Below are 21,412 nucleotides of genomic sequence, written 5' to 3'. Positions count from 1 at the left end.
GGGCTTCATATGTCATGTACGTTTGAGTTTTCATTCATCATTAAACATAAGTCAGTGCTATACAGCTTTACTTTGGACACTGCTGACTTGTAGACAAAAACATTTTTAGAATCAGAATCTTGTGTTCTGCATAAGAAATAAAGCCATATAGGTTTGAATTGATATGGGTCACAGGATACACAGACCAGAGAGAGATACCATTCTAAACAGGATTTAACTCAACAGCATCAATTAGGCAATGGGGGATCAGATAGGAGCAGGAAGAAGATAATACAGGTGTACATTTTGTAAATGTTCATTTTTGTGTGAACTATTCCTTTAAACATTGATAGTCAGTAGTAGTACTGCCATATTTATATTTTATATAAAATATAAAATATTATATTTCATCAGGTCCCGGTCGACCTGTGGTGGGAGATACTGTATGATGCTCACGGATCCGTCAGAGATTCTGCTCCACAAAAACTTCAACTGTGTTTTTAAACATTTGCCTACCTACTAAATCAGGGAACATAATTATTTAAATAATGAGACAGAACGAGATGTGTATAGGTTGTTGTAAAGCACTGCAGCTACCTTGTAAGCATTAACAATAACTTTATATACTGTATAAAAACGTTATAATATGAGAAGCCATAGGTGGTAGGTTAACCTCAGTTTGCTAATATTATAACCAAGTCTAGTTACAGCTTAGTGACATTGTTTGCACAAATAATTGGTATATTTTTCCATCAGGTGGTGTTTATAATGTTTTGGGAGTCACTGCAAGTAATGAGGGAGTGTGAAGATGATCTGAAGCAGTGAAGGCCAGCTGTTATTAACCACCTCTACTGGACTGCAGCTTCCGCTCCTAATGGAGATGCAGATGTGATGGAGGCCTCTTCTTCTGAGACCAAATTGGAAAATGTTTCTCCTCCTAGACAACCACCAAACTAAGACATTGCTATATTTTTTCTAATTGATCTGGCTGACAGTTTTCGTAAACCAGACTATCAAAACCACCTAAAATCCCATAGACTTTCATTGTCTACTGCCAGGGCAAAGCTTAAAAAAATCCCTGCTGAGAATACAGCTAAAACCAGCCTAAGATGATCAGTTGCTTTGGCTGGTCTCCCAAGCTGGTGGTTTTAAAGTGGTTTTGTCCACTGTCACGTTGGTCTCAGCTGGTTTTAGCTGTTTTTTACTGAATCAACTGGTTCTAGCTGGATTAGCATAGAAACATGCTTATAACAGGCTAGTAACTTGCTAATCAGGCTAGAAACATGCCATCGACATGCTAGTAAATTGTTAATCATGCTAATTACATGTCAGTTACTTGCTATTCATGCTAACAACATGCTAGTAACTTGCCAATCATGCCTGCAACATGCTAGTGTTTTGCTAATCATACTGGAAACATGCTAGCAACAGGCTAGTTACTTGATAATCATGCTAATTACATGTCAGTTACTTGCTATTCATGCTAGCAACATGCTAGTGACTTATTAATCATGTAAGCAACCTTCTAGAACTGTAAATAACATGCTAGTCACTTGTTAATCATGCTAAAAACATGATAATCACTTGCCAATAATGCTAACAACATGTCAGTTACTTGCTAATTATGCTAATGACATGCTAATAACTTGATAATCATACTAACTACACACACATTTCCTAACATGTATGCCTATGAAAGATGATCGAACCAACCAGAGTAGGTATGGGGCGGGTTGTCATGTGCAACTCCGCCTCCATCTGCAGGCTGCAGCTTGGTGCTTCTGTCAGGATCCTGCCCTGACAGCCCTGTCCATCTTGTCTCTGTTCCATGTTTCTTTGTTTGTTTTGTGTCTAAGCACATGGTTCTGTCTTTGTTTGTGTCTGCCACGTGCTCCCCTTGTCCCACCTCCTTGTTACCCCTGGTCACGCCCCCTTGTTTAGCCCTTGTCTGCTTGATTGTTTTCACCTGATCCTCATGTGTACTTTCTTATATATTGGGGTTTCTTACCTTGTGTCTCTGCTGGTTCGTTTTTGGTGTTTACTGGTTTCTTGGGCCATAATTGATCCTTTTGATCTTGCTCAAGTTGTTTTTGATCTCCTGTCTAGTCAATCAATATCCTTGGTTACTTTTTGGCTTTTAGTTCTATCTAGTTCTTGTTTTTTGATTGCACACATCCTAATCTAGTTTTTGTTTTAACCCTTTGATTTAGGGTTTCATTTACTCCGTTTGAGAGTGCAGTTCCTTTTTGGATCTTGGCTTTTTGTTTAAAACTGATTTATTTCTTTGGATAGTGTTGTTCATTTTGCCTTTTTTGTTTACTCTTTATTTTCAATCTTGTTTTTCATTTTGAGTCTAGTCTTGTGTTTGTGTATTGTCCTGTCTTGCCCCACTCAGATTTCCTGTCCACTGTATCCCACTGCCTGGAAGCAGCTCTCCTCTCTCACGTCAAGTCTCTGGTCTTGTGAGTCTCTACCTGGCGACTAGTTTGGTGACATTGGAGTTTCACTTGAAGCTACGGGTTTCCTGTGTCTACCTGGCCCTTCCTCTGGAGCTGCCTACTCTGTGCTTGGGCCTGTGGTCATCTTGGACTGTCTCAGTGGTCATCCCTTCTGCCCGTATCGTTGTCTGCCCAGCCCGTCTGTTTGAACTGTTTCACTGCAAATTCCCCAGCTGTTCCAGTCTTCGTCTTGTTAATAAAATACCCTTGTCTGCTCATTCTGCATTTGGGTGCCATTTCTTGCAGATCCCTGACAGCTTCTCGTTTTGTCCAACAAAACCAATATTTTTCTATACATTTTACTTATTTTTTCATGTTATTTTACTCATTTTAAATGATTGATTTTAAGCATCTCATTTGATTAATTCTAATTCATTCTAATGTGTTCAGTTTAATTAATAATATTGCTTGTAATCTGTTGCCACAATTTTATTTAGTAAATATAGAGTATCACTTTTTACAATGCAGTTGGTAATAATGCTAGCAACATGCTAGTTACTTTCTAATAAGGCCAGAAATATGCAAACAACATACTAATCATGCTGGAAATACACTAGTGACATACTAGTCCCTTGCTAAATATGCTAGCACATGCTAGTTTTTAATGTTTAGAAATATATTCATTTGTATATTTATTTTTTATTTCTGAATGCTTGAGACTATAAACTCCTCCTTGAACCACAACCTTATCGTGGTGGAGGAGTTTAAGTACACGAATGATCCTAGGAGCTATGTTGTCCGGGGCTTTATGCCCCTGGTAGGGTCTCCCAAGGCAAACAGGTCCTAGGTGATGGGTTAGACAAATAGTGGTTCAAAAGCCCTTTATGAAAAAAGGACCGTGACGTCGCCTGGCATGGCACAGCCGGGGCCCCATCCTGGAGCTAGGCCTGGGACGTGGGCTAGAATGTGAGCGCCTGGCATTCGGGCTTAGCCCGAAAAAGCAACGTGGGGCCGACCTCCCGTGAACCCACCACCTGCAGGAGGAATCATAAGGGGCTGGTACAATGTGGATCGGGCAGCAGTCAAAGGCAGGGGCACGCGGCGAGAGGCGGCGGGCTGGTGTGGGGTTGCTCATAGCTCCCCAGCTAAGTTGCCATGTGTTTGAGTTTACCCCGGTGAACGAAAGGGTCGCTTCCCTGTGCCTGCAGGTCGGTGATAGGTCTCTCACTGTCAATTGTGCTTAGGGGTGTGATTGGGAGGAATGGCCCCCCTGATCTGAACCCAAATGGTGTTCTGTTATTGGACTTCTGTGCAAGTCACAGTTTGTCTATAACGAACACCATGTTCAAGCATAAGGGTGTCCATCAGTGTATGTGGCACCAGGACACCCTAGGCAGGAGGTCAATGATCGACTTTGTGGTCATTTCCTCTGACCTCCAACAGTATGTCTTAGACACTTGGGTAAAGAGAGGGGCGGAGCTGTCAACTTATCACCACCTGGTGGTGAGTTGGATCCGATGGCGGGGGAGGAAGCTGGACAGACCTGGTGGACCCAAACGTATTGTGAGGGTCTGTTGGGAACATTTGGCTGAGCCCCCTGTCAGAGAGATTTTCAATTCCCTCCTCCGGCAGAACTTTGACCAGATTCCTAAGGAGGCTGGACACATTGAGTCAGAGTGGACCATGTTCTCCGTCTCCATTGTCAATGCGGCCACTCGGAGCTGTGGCCGTAAGGTCTCTGGTGCCTGTCGAGGTGGCAATCTCCGAACCCGGTGGTGGACACCAGAAGTAAGGGATGCTGTCAAGCTGAAGAAGGAGTCCTACCAGGCCTGGCTGGCTTGCAGGACTCCTGAGGCAGCTGATGGGTACCGGCAGGCCAAGCGCGCTGCAGCTTGGGTGGTTGTGGAGGCAAAAAGTTGGATCTGTGAGGAGTTTGGTGAGGCCATGGAGAAAGACTATCGGTTGGCCTCGAAGAGATTCTGGCAAACCATACGGCGCCTCAGGAAGGGGAAGCAGTGCCCTGCCAACACTGCTTACAGTAGAGGTGGGCAACTGTTGACCTCAACTGGGGTTATCATTGGACGGTGGAAAGAATACTTCGAGGATGTCCTCAACCCCACCGACATGCCTTCCGTGGAGGAAGCAGAGGCTGAGGGCTCAGAAATGGACTTGTCCATCACCCAAGCTGAAGTCACTGAGGTAGTTAAGAAGCTTCTTGGTGGCAAGGCACCAGGGGTGGATGAGATCCGCCCTTAGTACCTCAAGTCCCTGGATGTTGTGGGGCTGTCTTGGCTGACACGTCTCTGCAGCATCGCATGGCGGTCGGGGACAGTGCCTCTGGAATGGCAGACCGGGGTGGTGGTCCCTCTTTTCAAGAAAGGGGACCGGAGGGTGTGTTCCACCTACAGAGGAGTCACACTCCTCAGCCTTCCTGGGAAAGTCTATGCCAGGGTACTGGAGAGGAGAATTCGGCCAGTAGTCAAACCTTGGATTCAGGCGGAACAATGCAGTTTTCGTCCCGGTCGTGGAATGCTGGACCAGCTATATACCCTCACCAGGGTGCTGGAGGGTTCATGGGAGTTTGCCCAACCAGTACACATGTGTTTTGTTGATCTGGAAAAGGCATTTGACCGTGTCCCCCGAGGCCTCCTGTGGGGGGTGCTCCGGGCGTATGGGATACGGGGCCCTCTGTTAAGGGCTGTCTGGTCCCTGTATGACCGGAGCAGAAGCTTGTTCCGCATTGCCGGCTGTAAGTCAGACTTGTTCCCGGTGCATGTAGGACTCCGGCAGGGCTACCCTTTATGACCGGTCCTGTTCATTATTTTTATGGACAGGATTTCTAGGCGCAGCTAGGGGCTGGAGGGAGGGTGTTCGGTTTGGGGACCACGTGATTTGGTCTCTGCTTTTTGCAGATGATGTTGTCATGTTGGCTTCATCGGGCCAGGACCTTCAGCATGCACTGAGATGGTTTGCAGCCGAGTGTGAAATGGCTGGGATGAGAATCAGCACTTCCAAGTTCGAGGCTATGGTTCTCAGCCGGAAAAAGGTGGCATGTACCCTTTAGGTTGGTAGAGAGCTCCTGCCTCAAGTGGAGGAGTTCAAGTATATTGGGGTCTTGCTCACGAGTGAGGGAAGGATAGAGCGGGAGATTGACAGGTGGATAGGTGCAGCTTCTGCAGTGATGCGGTCGATGTACCTGTCTGTCGTGGTGAAGAAGGAGCTGAGCTGCAAGGCGAAGCTCTCGATTTACCGGTCAATCTACGTTCCTACTCTCACCTATGGTCATGATCATGCCTCGGTATCCCCCCAGAAGAGCTGGAGGAAGTGTCCAGGGAGAGGGAAGTCTGGGCATCTCTGCTTAGACTGCTGCCCCCACGACCCGGCCCCAGATAAGTGGAAGAAGATGGATGGATGGATGAGACTATAAAATCTGTTTTAATACATTCATAGCCTAGTTAACTGTTTTGAGCTACAACTGTAATTTATAAATAATACAGTTTTTTTTTTTTTTTGAGGGAGGGGGCACAACAATACTATGCTGCTGGTCACCGTGATTTTGCCAAGTAAGACATGTTCCTGGATCTACATCTTCTGATGATCCTGGATCAACATTATTGTCCAAAAATAGACTAAACCCAATCACTACCCCTAAACCAAATGTTACCCATAATTTATTCCTAAAATCAGTAGGAAATAACAGCTGATTAACAAGGGAGTAGAAGCACCTAACTCTGATTGTAAGCTTAAAACAGATATTTTCTGAAAAGTTATATCTCAATTGTGATTGGTTGATTGGAATGTTGTTCCAGGATCAAAAAGGATGTTGATCCAGGAACATGTTGTACTTGGTGAAATCACAACCGCCCTACTCTGCTTATGGGCACCCATTTGGCTAAAAAAAAGGAAATAATTTATAAAACACGCAGCAATTTCTTAATCAGTGTACAAACAGATATATTTTTTCCAAGTAGTTAAAATAGTAGTCAAAATATATGACAGGTAACGAATAAAAAAGTATGTGTGTGTCAAAAATGCATGCTGTTTTATTAAAATAATTTTAAAATATAATAATTATTTATTTAATTTTTTTCTTGTGACAAATATAGGCCAAATACGTGAGAATATTGACATTTTGGATAGAGATCCATAGCTGTGTCTGAAATCGCTCACTCATTCACTCATTCACTAATCCCTACATAGTGTATGGCAGTTGAGTTCACTATATCAAGAAGGAGTGAACAAAAAAATAAGTGAACGGATTCGGACAGTGACACAGTGACGTACAGCCTACACTGCGCGTGAGACTTGGAGCAGTTGCAAAAACATTGCCATATGTAATTTTATATTACATGTACCTAATTTTAGAAAATAATACTAATAGCAATAATACTCAAAATTACTTTATATTGCAGTTATACATACCTCCGCGTCAGCTTCTTGGTTTCATCGATGGTAACGTTATATAATTATTATTTTTTTTTGTTTTGAGCTCAGATAAGATGGTTGTAGAGCGTCCCCAGGGGACTGTTAATTTTACATCAGAATAGACTACCTTTTATTAACAAAAATTTTTAATTATCCACCAAATTATCATCATTTTTGTAAGTTAATGATGATGCCACCTCAGTAAATTAGTCAAATATTAAACTGGGTTATTGCCTACATAACATATTTTAATATAAATAATGTTGGAAAAACGTCAAAACAGAAATAATAAAGATGTAAACTTCATCTCTCATTCAAACTCGCTCGCTCCCGCTCTCTCTTCCAGATCGACGCTACTCCGCATTGGATTGTGGGAAATAGTGCTTCAGCGAGTGTACATCGGTTGTACACTCGAAATCAGAATGAATTGTGGGTAAAAAGTAGTGGACAAATGTAGGGAATGAAGTCGTTCACTCGGAATTCGGACAGCACTAAAAAATGGCTGACACCCCATATAGTGCACTATATAGTGGATAGGGAGCGGTTTCCGACACAGCTCATGTATGTAGCCTAGCTCTCTAAAATAGGCTAAACACTTTTAATGCCCCAATGAAAAGTAAACCACCATTTGTTTAGGATAATATATCAATGTTTAAAGATAAATGTTTCAAATCTAAAGTATGGTGTAATACTGTGCAGCTTAGACAAAATATAAGCACAGGCTCATTTTGACATTTATCCTGCTTGAATTAGTTCTAAGAAACGCACATCACTCCATAAGTACTAAATAAGTACTCAGTATCTCTGCGATCAACATTTTGATAAACATCCTCTAAATCCATCTCTCACTATATCGGACAGTACGTCTTCACAGATGAGCCGTTGTCTTTGAAATGTTTATTAATGTTTCCAAAAGTGTTCAGGCTACACAGGAAGTGGTTTCATTTCACACTGGTCTTTGACAAGAATAAAGTCTTTCAGTCACACTTAAAAACTCTCGGCAGAGCCGTACTTAGTTTGTGTTTTGTACATTCAACCTCATGTTATCAGTTTCAAAAGCCAACAAAAAGAATCTGTAAACACAACACAGTCATGTACACCTAAGATGGCTTGGTAATTTTCTTTTTTGGGTGAATTATCCCTTTAAGCCAAAATAATCTGTATTTTTTTTAATAATTAATGTTTTTTTTTTAATGATTGAAAGATTTTTTTAAAAATCATAAATTGGTAGAAATAAAATGCTGGCTCTGCTGTTCCTCTTCCTCTCTGATCAGTTCAGTCTGATAAACCTGCTCTCTGCTGCACCCTGCTGGACTGAAGGAAACAGAGCAATAAAGCAGATACACAATAATGATGTGTGAAATGAAAACAAAAATGCACAGTTTACTCTGGTAATGATAGAAATAAAAAAATGTATTCAAACAGAAATCAGTTCAACTCAAAAGACACATACACTCAATATAAGAGTAAGAAGGTGATTAAGAGTAATCTGGACACTTTAGACTTCTGTAGTTTACTGTGATTGTCTCCTCAACACTTAAGATCAACACATGAGATCATGATAACAGTTGAACTAAGATCATATTAATATAGAGCTGCTTGTGATGCAGCAAAACATGAACACATCAGAGGTTTTGTGTCCTAGATCACCAAATTCACATCATGAGAAACAAAGATTATTATAACAATAAGAAAATTTGATTTTCACATTTTCCTTCTAACAAATTTCAAAGGCAGGGATCTCAATCAGAACTTATGTGATTACAATTAGAATGATTATATTAGATAATAAAAGCAAAACCAAAAGACGAGATGAACCCTATTTCTCACAAATCCCCTTTTTCTTCACAGAGCATGAAAAATCATTCCAGCTGTTCAGTGGTGACCATCCCGGCTTCTCTCTTTCATAATTCAGTTCAATACAGTCCTGATTTCCATTGTAGTTGTTTGGCTGATCTTTGAACCAAAACCTGAACAACGTATCAAATGTTCAGATTTTCAGGAATACAAATTTATGAAAATCAACAATACTCAGTATAATAGTATGTTTCAAGAGTTAACTAAAGTAGTACAGAAGCTGGAGCAGGAGAGAATAAGAGTTTTCTTTAAATAATTTACAGTAAAAGTTCTTTAATTGTGGTTGTGTTGTTTGTGGAAGAGTTTTCTCTTCTGCTTTCTTCTGAAGGTTGTGATTTTATAATGAGAATCAAAGACAGCGATGTTTATCTCTTACCCTTGTTTCAGTGGTGAATTATCCACCCATTTCATGACGCCCTCGTTCTCTGTGTCAGACAAACCAATCCACACTCTCTCACTGACTAATGAAGATATGAACCTCTGTGTGAAGAACAACAGGAATAAGTGTGATTGCTCTCATTCATTAACAGACTCTCACACAAACTCACCTGCTTCTCTTCAGTGTTGATAATGACCAGATCAGCTCCACGATCCCTGCAGTACTGTCTGCTGTCAGACCAGCTCAACTCAGTGGACATGAACAAATTAACTAGGCCCTTCTTGTTCAAAAAGTCCAAATCTCTCTGTAACTGGCTTTTCTCAGCAGTGAGATCTTTGACTCGGGTCTCCAGCACCAGGTTCTTCTTATTCAAAGAATCAAAATCTCTCTGTAACTGGTTTTTCTCAGCAGTGAGATCTTTTACTTTGGTCTCCAGCTCCAGGTTCTTCTGTGTTAGATCAGTGTGTTTGTACTGTAAGCTGTTGATGGTTCGATTGAACTCTTCAACTGTGTTCTTGTAACTCTTTGTCATGTCTCTCTCTGCTGTGATGGTGATGTTGAGCAGTATGATGAAGACCAGCAGAAGAACACAAATGAGCCCGAGACCCACTGAGATCAACACCAAACGTCTACTTCCTCCTGACAAACATGAACAAAACACACAACTATCTGTTAATACTCTTCATGTTATTCGAAATTAAGTTTCAAATCAACCTGGTTAAGTAATCTACTATTGCTTTTGGTAATAGACATGCCTGTTTGTGTTTTTTGAGTATGTTTTTATAAGTCATCTTAAATTGCGATTATAAAATATGCAAACAAGAACATTTTGAAAAAGTAAATAGAAAGATAAGACCATGCTAATACACTTCATTTACAAATGGAAACAGACATTTCAGTCATATAAATATTTGAAATTGTATGTGGCGGTTCTCATTTCCTCAAACTTTAATAACACCATCTGTGACAACATTTCTACTTTACAGTAATTTTCTTCTTACTGTGCTTGAGATCTTTTTCTTCATCCCGGCTGTGACTCTGAGTTTGAGCTCCAGTTGTGCTCTCAGTATCTCTGCGATCAATATTTTGATAAATAGCTTCTAAATCCATCTCTCACTGTATCGGACAGTACGTCTTCACAGATGAGCCGTTGTCTTTGAAATGTTTATTAATGTTTACAAAAGTGTTCAGGCTACACAGGAAGTGGTTTCATTTCACACTGGTCTTTGACAAGAATAAAGTATTTCAGTCACATTTAAAAACTCTCGGCAGAGCTGTACTTAGTTTGTGTTTTGTACATTCAACCTCATGTTATCAGTTTCAAAAGCCAACAAAAAGTGTCTGTAAACACTCAAATGGACTCAGACAACCTTAAACAGGCCAAACTTGTATTTATGATGAAGGACATGTACAGTAGCAGCAAGTGCACTGGGTGCTTCTCACTACTCAAACTGATGCTCACTTCTCTGTCCTCCAGTCTGTGACCAGTTAAACGTTAAACCATCTAGAAGTACTTTTCCATTCTCTAACTGACCCATGAGGAGGTGAGAAACAAGTAGTCAACAAACAACCAAAAACAAGGAAGAGGTACAGGGTCAGAAACAGGGAACTACAGGCTTAACAATATCAGTGTGAGAGTGTGTGTGCCGTTCTTAAAGTGTGTGACTGATGAGATGATGAGACTGATGACTACAAGTGTAGCTCGGTCCATGCGAACACTTTAATACCACGCTGTTTTGTCCCACTTTTGGTGTGTTTGGCTTCCCATATACGACAGATACCATTTATAGTTTTAAATATTGAAAAAAAAAAACACATGGATTCACTACAGGAGGCCTTTATTAACTCTCTGGATCCTTGTGGAGCACATTATGGATGGTTGCACTTTATGGGACTTTTGGACCATTGATATAAAACACCCATTGACTGCCATTATTAAGCTGGGAAGAGCCATGATATTGTTTATATATTACTTATAGATTGGATTGGATTCATCTGAAAGAAGAAAGTCATGAACACCTATGATGGCTTGAGGGTGAGTAAATTATAAGGTAATTTTCTTCTTTTTTGGGTGAACTATCCCTTTAAGCCAAAATAATCTGTATTTTTTTATTCATTAATGTTCAAATATGAAAATACTTGTTGACAAAATATTATTTTTTTAATGATTGAAAGATGAAAAAAATCATAAATTGGTAGAAATAAAATGGTTTCTCTGCTGTTCCTCTTCCTCTCTGATCAGTTCAGTCTGATAAACCTGCTCTCTGCTGCACCCTGCTGGACTGAAGGAAACAGAGCAATAAAGCAGATACACAATAATGATGTGTGAAATGAAAACAAAAATGCACAGTTTACTCTGGTAATGATAGAAATAAAAAAATGTATTCAAACAGAAATCGGTTCAACTCAAAAGACACATACACTCAATATAAGAGTAAGAAGGTGATTAAGAGTAATCTGGACACTTTAGACTTCTGTAGTTTACTGTGATTGTCTCCTCAACACTTAAGATCAACACATGAGATCATGATAACAGTTGAACTAAGATCATATTAATATAGAGCTGCTTGTGATGCAGCAAAACATGAATACATCAGAGGTTTTGTGTCCTAGATCACCAAATTCACATCATGAGAAACAAAGATTATTATAACAATAAGAAAATTACATTTTCACATTTTCCTTCTAACAAATTTCAAAGGCAGGGATCTCAATCAGAACATATGTGATTACAATTAGAATGATTATATTAGATAATAAAAGCAAAACCAAAAGACGAGATGAACCCTATTTCTCGCAAATCCCCTTTTTCTTCACAGAGCATGAAAAATCATTCCAGCTGTTCAGTGGTGACCATCCTGGCTTCTCTCTTTCATAATTCAGTTCAATACAGTCCTGATTTCCACTGTCGTTTGGCTGATCTTTGAGCCAAAACCTGTACAACATGTATCAAATGTTCAGATTTCCAGGAGCACAAATTTATGAAAATCAACAATACTCAGTATAATAGTATGTTTCAAGAGTAAACTAAAGTAGTACAGAAGCTGGAGCAGGAGAGAATAAGAGTTTTCTTTAAATAATTTACAGTAAAATGTCTTTAATTGTGGTTGTGTTGTTTGTGGAAGAGTTTTCTCTTCTGCTTTCTTCTGAAGGTTGTGATTTTATAATGAGAATCAAAGACAGCGATGTTTAGCTCTTACCCTTGTTTCAGTGGTGAATTATCCACCCATTTCATGACGCCCTCGTTCTCTGAGTCAGACAAACCAATCCACACTCTCTCACTGACTAATGAAGATATGAACCTCTGTGTGAAGAACAACAGGAATAAGTGTGATTGCTCTCATTCATTAACAGACTCTCACACAAACTCACCTGCTTCTCTTCAGTGTTGATAATGACCAGATCAGCTCCACGATCCCTGCAGTACTGTCTGCTGTCAGACCAGCTCAACTCAGTGGACATGAAGAAACAAACTGGACCCTTCTTGTTCAAAGAATCAAAATCTCTCTGTAACTGGTTTTTCTCAGCAGTGAGATCTTTTACTTTGGTCTCCAGCTCCAGGTTCTTCTGTGTTAGATCAGTGTGTTTGTCCTGTAAGCTGTTGATGGTTTGACTGAGCTCTTCAACTGTGTTCTTGTAACCATTTGTCAGGTCTCTCTCTGCTGTGATGGTGATGTTGAGCAGTATGATGAAGACCAGCAGAAGAACACAAATGAGCCCGAGACCCACTGAGATCAACACCAAACGTCTACTTCCTCCTGACAAACATGAACAAAACACACAACTATCTGTTAATACTCTTCATGTTATTCGAAATTAAGTTTCAAATCAACCTGGTTAAGTAATCTACTATTGCTTTTGGTAATAGACATGCCTGTTTGTGTTTTTTGAGTATGTTTTTATAAGTCATCTTAAATTGCGATTATAAAATATGCAAACAAGAACATTTTGAAAAAGTAAATAGAAAGATAAGACCATGCTAATACACTTCATTTACAAATGGAAACAGACATTTCAGTCATATAAATATTTGAAATTGTATGTGAAGGTTCTCATTTCCTCAAACTTTAATTACACCATCTGTGACAACATTTCTACTTTACAGTAATTTTCTTCTTACTGTGCTGGAGATCTTTTCCTTCATCCCGGCCGTGACTCTGAGTTTGAGCTCCAGTTGTGCTCTCAGTATCTCTGCGATCAATATTTTGATAAATAGCTTCTAAATCCATCTCTCACTTTATCGGACAGTACGTCTTCACAGATGAGCAGTTGTCTTTGAAATGTTTATTAACGTTTACAAAAGTGTTCAGGCTACACAGGAAGTGGTTTCATTTCACAATGGTCTTTGACATAAAGTCTTTCAGTCACACTTAAAAACTCTCGGCAGAGCTGTAGTTAGTTTGTGTTGTGTACATTCAACCTCATGTTATCAGTTTCAAAAGCCAACAAAAAGTGTCTGTAAACACTCAAATGGACTCACACAACCTTAAAAAATAAACGCAGCATCAAGTGCACTGGGTGCTTCTCACTACTCAAACTGATGCTCACTTCTCTGTCCTCCAGTCTGTGACCAGTTAAACGTTAAACCATCTTGAAGGACATTTCCATTCTCTACCTGACCCATGAGGAGGTGAGGAATAAGTAGTCAACAAACAGGTCAGAAACAGGAAAACGAGGAGAACACTACAGGCTTAACAATATCAGTGTGAGAGTGTGTGTGCTGTTATTAAAGTGTGTGACTGATGAGATGATGAGAGATTGATGACTGCAGCTCGGTCCATGCGAACACTTTAATACCGTGCTGTTTTGTCCCACTTTCGGTGTGTTTGGATTCTCATATACGACAGTTAGCGGAAGCTGGAGTTTACCATTTATAAAGTTTTAAATATTGATAATATTTAATATTTCTTTTGTTTGAAAAAAAACCCCACATGGATTCACTACAGGAGGCCTTTATTAACTCTCCGGATCCGTGTGGAGCACATTTTTTTATGGATGGTTACACTTTATGGGACTTTTAGACTATTGACAAAAAACACCCATTGACTGCCATTATAAAGCTGGGAAGAGCCATGATATTTTTATATATATAACTCTGATTGGATTCATCTGAAAGAAGAAAGTCATGTACACCTAAAATGGCTTGGTAATTTTCTTTTTTGGGTGAACTATCCCTTTAAGCCAAAATAATCTGTATTTTTTATTCATTAATGTTCAAACATGAAAATACTTGGTGACAAAAGTTTTTTTTTTTTACGATTGAAAGATTTTTACAAAAATCATAAATTGGTAGAAATAAAATGGTTTCTCTGTTGTTCCTCTTCCTCTCTGATCAGTTCAGTCTGATAAACCTGCTCTCTGCTGCACCCTGCTGGACTGAAGGAAACAGAGCAATAAAGCAGACACACAATAATGATGTGTGAAATGAAAACAAAAATGCACAGTTTACTCTGGTAATGATAGAAATGTAACATTTTATTCAAACAGAAATCAGTTCAACTCAAAGACACATACACTCAATATAAGAGTAAGAAGGTGATTAAGAGTAATCTGGACACTTTAGACTTCTGTAGTTTACTGTGATTGTCTCCTCAACACTTAAGATCAACACATGAGATCATGATAACAGTTGAACTAAGATCATATTAATATAGAGCTGCTTGTGATGCAGCAAAACATGAATACATCAGAGGTTTTGTGTCCCAGATCACCAAATTCACATCATGAGAAACAAAGATTATTATAACAATAAGAAAATTAGATTTTCACATTTTCCTTCTAACAAATTTCAAAGGCAGGGATCTCAATCAGAACATATGTGATTACAATTAGAATGATTATATTAGATAATAAAAGCAAAACCAAAAGACGAGATGAACCCTATTTCTCACAAATCCCCTTTTTCTTGTTAGAGCATGAAAGATCATTCCAGCTCTTCAGTGGTGACCATCCTGTGTTCCCTCTTTCATAATTCAGTTCAATACAGTCCTGATTTCCACTGTCGTTTGGCTGACCTTTGAACCAAAACCTGAACAACATGTATCAAATGTTCAGATTTCCAGGAGCACAAATTTATGAAATCAACAATACTCAGTATAATAGTATGTTTCAAGAGTAAACTAAAGTAGTACAGAAGCTGGAGCAGGAGAGAATAAGAGTTTTCTTTAAATAATTTACAGTAAAATGGCTTTAATTGTGGTTGTGTTTTTTGTGTAAGAGTTTTCTCTTCTGCTTTCTTCTGAAGGTTGTGATTTTATAATGAGAATCAAAGATAGTGATGTTTAGCTCTTACCCTCGTTTCAGTGGTGAATTATCCACCCATTTCATGACGCCCTCCTTCTCTCTGTCAGACAAACCAATCCACACTCTCTCACTGACTAATGAAGATATGAACCTCTGTGTGAAGAACAACAGGAATAAGTGTGATTGCTCTCATTCATTAACAGACTCTCACACAAACTCACCTGCTTCTCTTCAGTGTTGATAATGACCAGATCAGCTCCACGATCCCTGCAGTACTGTCTGCTGTCAGACCAGTTCTTCGACTCAGTGGACAAGAAGAAACAAACTGGACCCTTCTTATTCAAAGAGTCAAAATCTCTCTGTAACTGGTCTTTCTCAGCAGTGAGACCATTGACTCTGGTCTCAAGGACCAGGTTCTTCTTATTCAAAGAGTTGAAGTTGTTCTGCAGTTGGTGTTTTTCAGTCTTTAGATCAGTGTTATTGTCATGTAAGCTGTTGATGGTTTGATTGAGCTCTTCAACGGTGTTCTTGTAACTCTTTGTCATGTCTCTCTCTGCTGTGATGGTGATATTGAGCAGTATGATGAAGACCAGCAGAAGAACACAAATGAGCCCGAGACCCACTGAGATCAACACCAAATATCTACTTCCTCCTGACAAACACGAACAAAACACACAAATATCTGTTAATACTCTTCATGTTATTAGAAATTAATTTTCAAATCAACCTGGTTAGGTCATCTACTATGGCTTTTGGTAATAGACTTTTGGTAATATGCCTTTTTGTTTTATGAGTATGTTTTTATAAGTCATCTGAAATTGCGATTATAAAATATGCAAACAAGAACATTTTGAAAAAATAAATAGTACAATAAATCCATGCTAATACACTTCATTTACAAACGGAAACATTGATATTTCACTCTTAATATTTGAAATTTTATGTGACGATTCTCATTTCCTCAAACTTTGATAACACCATCTGTGACACCATTTCTGCTTTACAGTAATTTTCTTCTTACTGTGCTTGAGATCTTTTTCTTCATCCCAGCCGTGACCCTGAGTTTGAGCTCCAGTTGTGCTCTCAATATCTCTGCGTTCAACATTTTGATAAACATCCTCAAAATCCATTTCTCAATGTATCGGACAGTACGTCTTTACAGATGAGCAGTTGTCTTTGAAATGTTTATTAGTGTTTACAAAAGTGTTAAGGATACACAGGAAGTGGTTTCATTTCGCAATGGTCTTTGACAAAGTCTTAGTCACACTTAAAAACTCTAGGCAGAGCCGTACTTAGTTTGTGTTTTGTACAGGTCCTTCTCAAAAAATTTGCATATTGTGAAAACGTTCATTATTTTCCATAATGTACTGATAAAATTTTAACTTTCATATATTTTAGATTCATTGCACACCAACTGAAATATTTCAGGTCTTTTAATGTTTTAATACTGATGATTTTGGCATACAGCTCATGAAAACCCAAAATTCCTATCTCAAAAAATTAGCATATCATGAAAAGGTTCTCTAAAACGAGCTATTAACCTAATCATCTGAATCAACTAATTAACTCTAAACACCTGAAAAAGATTCATGAGGCTTTTAAAAACTCCCAGCCTGGTTCATTGCTCAAAACCGCAATCATGGGTAAGACTGCTGACCTGACTGCTGTCCAGAAGGCCATCATTGACACCCTCAAGCGAGAGGGTAAGACACAGAAAGAAATTTCTGAACGAATAGGCTGTTCCCAGAGTGCTGTATCAAGGCACCTCAGTGGGAAGTCTGTGGGAAGTAAAAAGTGTGGCAAAAAACGCTGCACAACGAGAAGAGGTGACCGGACCCCGAGGAAGATTGTGGAGAAGGACCGATTCCTGACCTTGGGGGACCTGCGGAAGTGGAGTAGAAACATCCAGAGCCACCGTGCACAGGAGTGTGCAGGAAATGGGCTTCAGAGAAGCAGCACTGGACTGTTGCTCAGTGGTCCATAGTACTTTTTTCGGATGAAAGCAAATTTTGCCTGAGGAAATGCCAAAATGCCTGAAGTCCAGTGTCAAGTACCCACAGTCAGTGATGGTCTGGGGTGCCATGTCAGCTGCTGGAGTTGGTCCACTGTGTTTTATCAAGGGCAGGGTCAATGCAGCTAGCTATCAGGAGATTTTGGAGCACTTCATGCTTCCATCTGCTGAAAAGCTTTATAGAGATTTTTCAGCACGACCTGGCACCTGCTCACAGTGCCAAAACCACTGGTAAATGGTTTACTGACCATGGTATTACTGTGCTCAATTGGCCTGCCAACTCTCCTGACCTGAACCCCATAGAGAATCTGTGGGATATTGTGAAGAGAAAGTTGAGAGACGCAAGACCCAACACTCTGGATGAGCTTAAGGCCGCTATCGAAGCATCCTGGGCCTCCATAACACCTCAGCAGTGCCACAGGCTAATTGCCTCCATGCCACGCCACATTGAAGCAGTCATTAAAGGATTCCCGACCAAGTATTGAGTGCATAACTGAACATAATTATTTGAAGGTTGACTTTTTTGTATTAAAAACACTTTTCTTTTATTGGTCGGATGAAATATGCTAATTTTTTGAGATAGGAATTTGGGGTTTTCATGAGCTGTATGCCAAAATCATCAGTATTAAAACAATAAAAGACCTGAAATATTTCAGTTGGTGTGCAATGAATCTAAAATATATGAAAGTTTAATTTTTATCATTACATTATGGTAATTTTTTGAGAAGGACCTGTACATTCAACCTCATGTTATCAGCTTCAAAAGCCAACAAAAAGAGTCTGTCAACACTCAAATGGACTCAGACAATCTTAAACAGGCCAAACTTGTATTTATGATGAAGGACATGTACAGTAGCAGCAAGTGCACTGGGTGCTTCTCACTACTCAAACTGATGCTCACTTCTCTGTCCTCCAGCCTGTGACCAGTTAAACGTTAAACCATCTAGAAGTACTTTTCCATTCTCTAACTGACCCATGAGGAGGTGAGGAATAAGTAGTCAACAAACAACCAAAAACAAGGAAGAGGTACAGGGTCAGAAACAGTAAAAACAAGGAGAACACTACAGGCTAAACAAGAGTGTGTGTGCCATTCTTAAAGTGTGTGACTGATGAGGTGATGAGTGATTGCTGATGAGTCCAGGCAAAGGATTGTGGGAAATGGAGTCCTGGGTGAATATCAAAAGTCATGGAAGGAGTACCCTCTGGTGGAGATCATGGGCATTCCAGTGGGAAATCTTGAAGGGGATTTAAAGGGTTAGTTCACCCAAAAATCTAAATTATGTAATTAATAACTCACCCTCATGTTGTTTCAAACCCGTGAGACCTCTGTTTATCTTCGGAACACAGTTTAAGTTATTTTAGATTTAGTCCGAGAGCTCTCAGTCCCTCCATTGAAGCTGTGTGTACGGTATACTGTCCATGTCCAGAAAGGTAAGAAAAACATCATCAAAGTAGTCCATGTGACATCAGAGGGTCAGTTAGAATTTTTTGAAGCATCGAAAATACATTTTGGTCCAAAAATAGCAAAAACAACGACTTTATTGACTCCAGGTTATTTACCTGTACATCAGGTAAAGTATAGGATATAATTGTTTAAGCATGCAGTGGCAAGTAGGCCAGTAACAGTTAACAGATTAATGACTTGGTCCTTTTTTATACCCTAATCAGGCAACGTGACCTGGGAGACAACTCATAAAATCCAAAATATATCAAATATTTCAAAAATTATTTTGGATATGTTTTACTTAAGCTCAGATGATGTAAAACATGATATAAAAATATTTTTTGCTTATCATTTTCCACTCTTGCCTGTTTAAGGGTTAAATAATATTGTGAATTGATACACATAGAAGTACACTTACCGGAGCAATCACAATGAAGAAAAAAACAGACACCGCTTAAGGAAACTCGAAAATGAAACAGGAAAAATGAAAATGGCGTTGTTTATAAAAAAGCGATCAAACTGTGCATGCACATCAGCCTTTGTGGGCAATACTAATAACCAACTTAAAGTTGTTAGTTGTTATAACTTGAAATATTAATTTGGTGTAACAAATTGATCTAAATTTCTATTTAACTTACATTTCTGTGTTATCTCAACCTTTTTAATGATAAATTGTTGAATTAACTTTAAAAACTGAGTGTGTCATACAAACTGTGAGTTGGATTTTTTACAGTGTAGCGTGAAAGGAAATTGTGAAATCTGTGAGAAAAAAAATCGCCAAATTGCTAATAAAGAGTTGTTTATGAGGAAGTGTTGCAAATGTTGTTCTGTGAGTGTGTTCACGAAGCACAAACAAGTAATTTCGACCCTTTGCCCAACGGGGATGGGGGTGGCAGGGGTGAACGTGGTCATAGTGTCCATAGGAGAGCTGTTGCTGATTGCGCATGCTCTAAGGGCTGATGGTGTAGTGTGGAAATGTTTTTGACAAATTCACGACATTAAACGTGTAGTTAACATAAGATACTGTAATGGCTACAAACACTATAGTATTGTATAGTATGGTAGTCCTGTTTGGTAAGGTGACTACAGTGGTTTCTAGCCCATGTGTACTTTATGAATGCGATGGCATTAGCTTTTGAGTAATGGCAGGTGCATGCTGATTGCTTGATGAGTAGTGGTGATTTTTTTCTTGGAGACTGAAATGATGGTTTGTGCCAGCTTTGGAAAACAGTTGCCGTAGCTGTTGTTAGGTATGTTAAAATGCTGGATGTAATACTTTTTAAAAGTGTGATTGTGTATAATCATGTGCATTTAAATGTTTTGTGCAGATGGCAATGATGGTTTCAGCCAGAGTTGGAAAACTGTTGTCTAGCTGGTATTACGTATGTGATATATATGGTTAAAATATATTTTAAAAAATAAGTTTGTTTTATATTGTGCTGTACTTAAATGTGTATTTTTGTATTCATGTTATTTGATGTGTGGTGTTTTAAAAATGATTTTGAATGTTTTAGCTCAAAAAGGAGGGTGTCTTTCTGGCTCTGTTTTAGGAGCTGGCCTGTGTCACTGTTTTGAATTACTGTTTTTGTCTGGTCTAAAGTATTGCACTTTTGCACATGATATATTGGGGGTTGTTGAACCCTTATGGTTTCAACTTGCTACCAGCTAAGCCTATTTATGTATTAGAACTTTTGATGAGCTGTTAATAAATTTCAGTTATCTGGATGATTTGAGTGGAAAACTTTATTGCTTGACATTGTTATATATATATATATATTGTCACGGGGTGAAGAACCACTCGACAAGAGGTACGTGAAATCAAAAGCCCCGGAGGGTGGGTTTATTGAAAAGTGAAGGGTGCCTGGTGAAGTGTCCTGATCTGCTTTCCGCTGGTTGGTGCTCCCCGTGTGCTCTCCGTGCTCCTCTGTGCCAATCAAGGGGAAAGTGGGTGTCCTGACGTGCTCCAAAGGGTGTGGGCTGTCGGTCACTCGCTGCTTTCTGTGGGGATAGGAGAGAGGGGTTAGTCCAGCTTTGCGTTCTGGTTGAGAACCTCTTCTCAGTGCAACATGTGCTGCTTTTCCATGTGCTGGCTGATGGGGAGCAGCTGTGACCGATCAGCCGGTGACGAGGACGTGCAGGTGTTTTGGTTTGGTTTCCAGGGCGACGCTGATTCCTCTGGGAGTGCTCGTCACATCCCCCCCCCCCTAAGCGTCGTTCTGGTCCTGCGAAGACATGTAGAAAGTAGGGGTGAGATTAGGGGAGGGTGGGGAATGACCCCTGACAGACCTGCATAAGCTGTCCAGATCCGGGAGAGGCCATCGGCGTTCGCGTTGGCGGCCCCAGCTCGATGGCGGACTTCGAAGTGGAAGTCCTGGAGCGCTAGGAACCAGCGAGTCACCCTGGCGTTGGTGTCCTTGGCGCGGGCCATCCACTGTAGGGGCACGTGGTCGGTTACCAGGGTGAACTTGCGGCCCAGGAGGTAGTACCGGAGCTCCAGGACTGCCCACCTGATGGCCAGGGCTTCCTTCTCCACAGCGGCGTATTTCCTCTCGGCGGGGGACAGCTTCCTGCTGATGTAGATGATCGGATGCTCCTCACCTTCCTGAATTTGGGAGAGGACCGCTCCTAGTCCTGTG

General features: G+C 39.9%; 3 protein-coding genes across 3 annotated transcripts; all 3 read right to left on the bottom strand.

Annotated features, from left to right (window-relative positions):
* Nucleotides 1-8,132: 8,132 nt before the first annotated feature.
* LOC113108937 (C-type lectin domain family 4 member A-like) lies at nt 8,133-10,188 on the bottom strand. The gene is made up of 4 exons (XM_026272370.1): nt 10,080-10,188; nt 9,248-9,717; nt 9,076-9,179; nt 8,133-8,812 (listed from the first exon to the last, which is right to left on the bottom strand). The coding sequence occupies exons 1-4, from the start codon at nt 10,186-10,188 to the stop codon at nt 8,662-8,664; spliced, it is 834 nt and encodes a 277-aa protein (XP_026128155.1). The 3' UTR covers nt 8,133-8,661.
* A 1,318-nt stretch (nt 10,189-11,506) lies between these two features.
* Nucleotides 11,507-13,990, bottom strand: LOC113106091 (CD209 antigen-like protein C). Its single transcript, XM_026268080.1, has 4 exons — nt 13,199-13,990; nt 12,451-12,836; nt 12,279-12,382; nt 11,507-12,013 (listed from the first exon to the last, which is right to left on the bottom strand). The coding sequence occupies exons 1-4, from the start codon at nt 13,305-13,307 to the stop codon at nt 11,866-11,868; spliced, it is 747 nt and encodes a 248-aa protein (XP_026123865.1). The 5' UTR covers nt 13,308-13,990; the 3' UTR covers nt 11,507-11,865.
* Nucleotides 13,991-14,958: 968 nt separating this feature from the next.
* LOC113108928 (CD209 antigen-like) lies at nt 14,959-16,513 on the bottom strand. The gene is made up of 4 exons (XM_026272360.1): nt 16,343-16,513; nt 15,543-15,973; nt 15,371-15,474; nt 14,959-15,106 (listed from the first exon to the last, which is right to left on the bottom strand). Exons 1-4 carry the CDS (start codon nt 16,449-16,451, stop codon nt 14,959-14,961), a joined length of 792 nt encoding a protein of 263 aa, XP_026128145.1. The 5' UTR covers nt 16,452-16,513.
* Nucleotides 16,514-21,412: the final 4,899 nt, after the last annotated feature.

The sequence above is a fragment of the Carassius auratus genome, chromosome 1 (assembly GCF_003368295.1).
Source record: "Carassius auratus strain Wakin chromosome 1, ASM336829v1, whole genome shotgun sequence".
Lineage (NCBI taxonomy): Eukaryota > Metazoa > Chordata > Actinopteri > Cypriniformes > Cyprinidae > Carassius > Carassius auratus.
The sequence above is the reverse complement of the archived record's forward strand: the minus strand, read 5'-3'. Positions and strand labels throughout refer to the sequence as shown.

What these genes read in the sequence shown, in the direction of transcription:
- LOC113108937 (XM_026272370.1), bottom strand. Translation starts at nt 10,188, where the DNA reads ATGGATTTAGAAGCTATTTATCAAAATATTGATCGCAGAGATACTGAG. An exon ending in TCAACACTGAAGAGAAGCAG is followed by an intron (nt 9,180 to 9,247) that starts GTGAGTTTGTGT and finishes TTCTTCACACAG; the next exon opens with AGGTTCATATCTTCATTAGT. An exon ending in AATTCACCACTGAAACAAGG is followed by an intron (nt 8,813 to 9,075) that starts GTAAGAGATAAA and finishes TACGTTGTTCAG; the next exon opens with GTTTTGGTTCAAAGATCAGC.
- LOC113108928 (XM_026272360.1), bottom strand. Translation starts at nt 16,451, where the DNA reads ATGGATTTTGAGGATGTTTATCAAAATGTTGAACGCAGAGATATTGAG. An exon ending in TCAACACTGAAGAGAAGCAG is followed by an intron (nt 15,475 to 15,542) that starts GTGAGTTTGTGT and finishes TTCTTCACACAG; the next exon opens with AGGTTCATATCTTCATTAGT. An exon ending in AATTCACCACTGAAACGAGG is followed by an intron (nt 15,107 to 15,370) that starts GTAAGAGCTAAA and finishes CATGTTGTTCAG; the next exon opens with GTTTTGGTTCAAAGGTCAGC.
- LOC113106091 (XM_026268080.1), bottom strand. Translation starts at nt 13,307, where the DNA reads ATGGATTTAGAAGCTATTTATCAAAATATTGATCGCAGAGATACTGAG. An exon ending in TCAACACTGAAGAGAAGCAG is followed by an intron (nt 12,383 to 12,450) that starts GTGAGTTTGTGT and finishes TTCTTCACACAG; the next exon opens with AGGTTCATATCTTCATTAGT. An exon ending in AATTCACCACTGAAACAAGG is followed by an intron (nt 12,014 to 12,278) that starts GTAAGAGCTAAA and finishes CATGTTGTACAG; the next exon opens with GTTTTGGCTCAAAGATCAGC.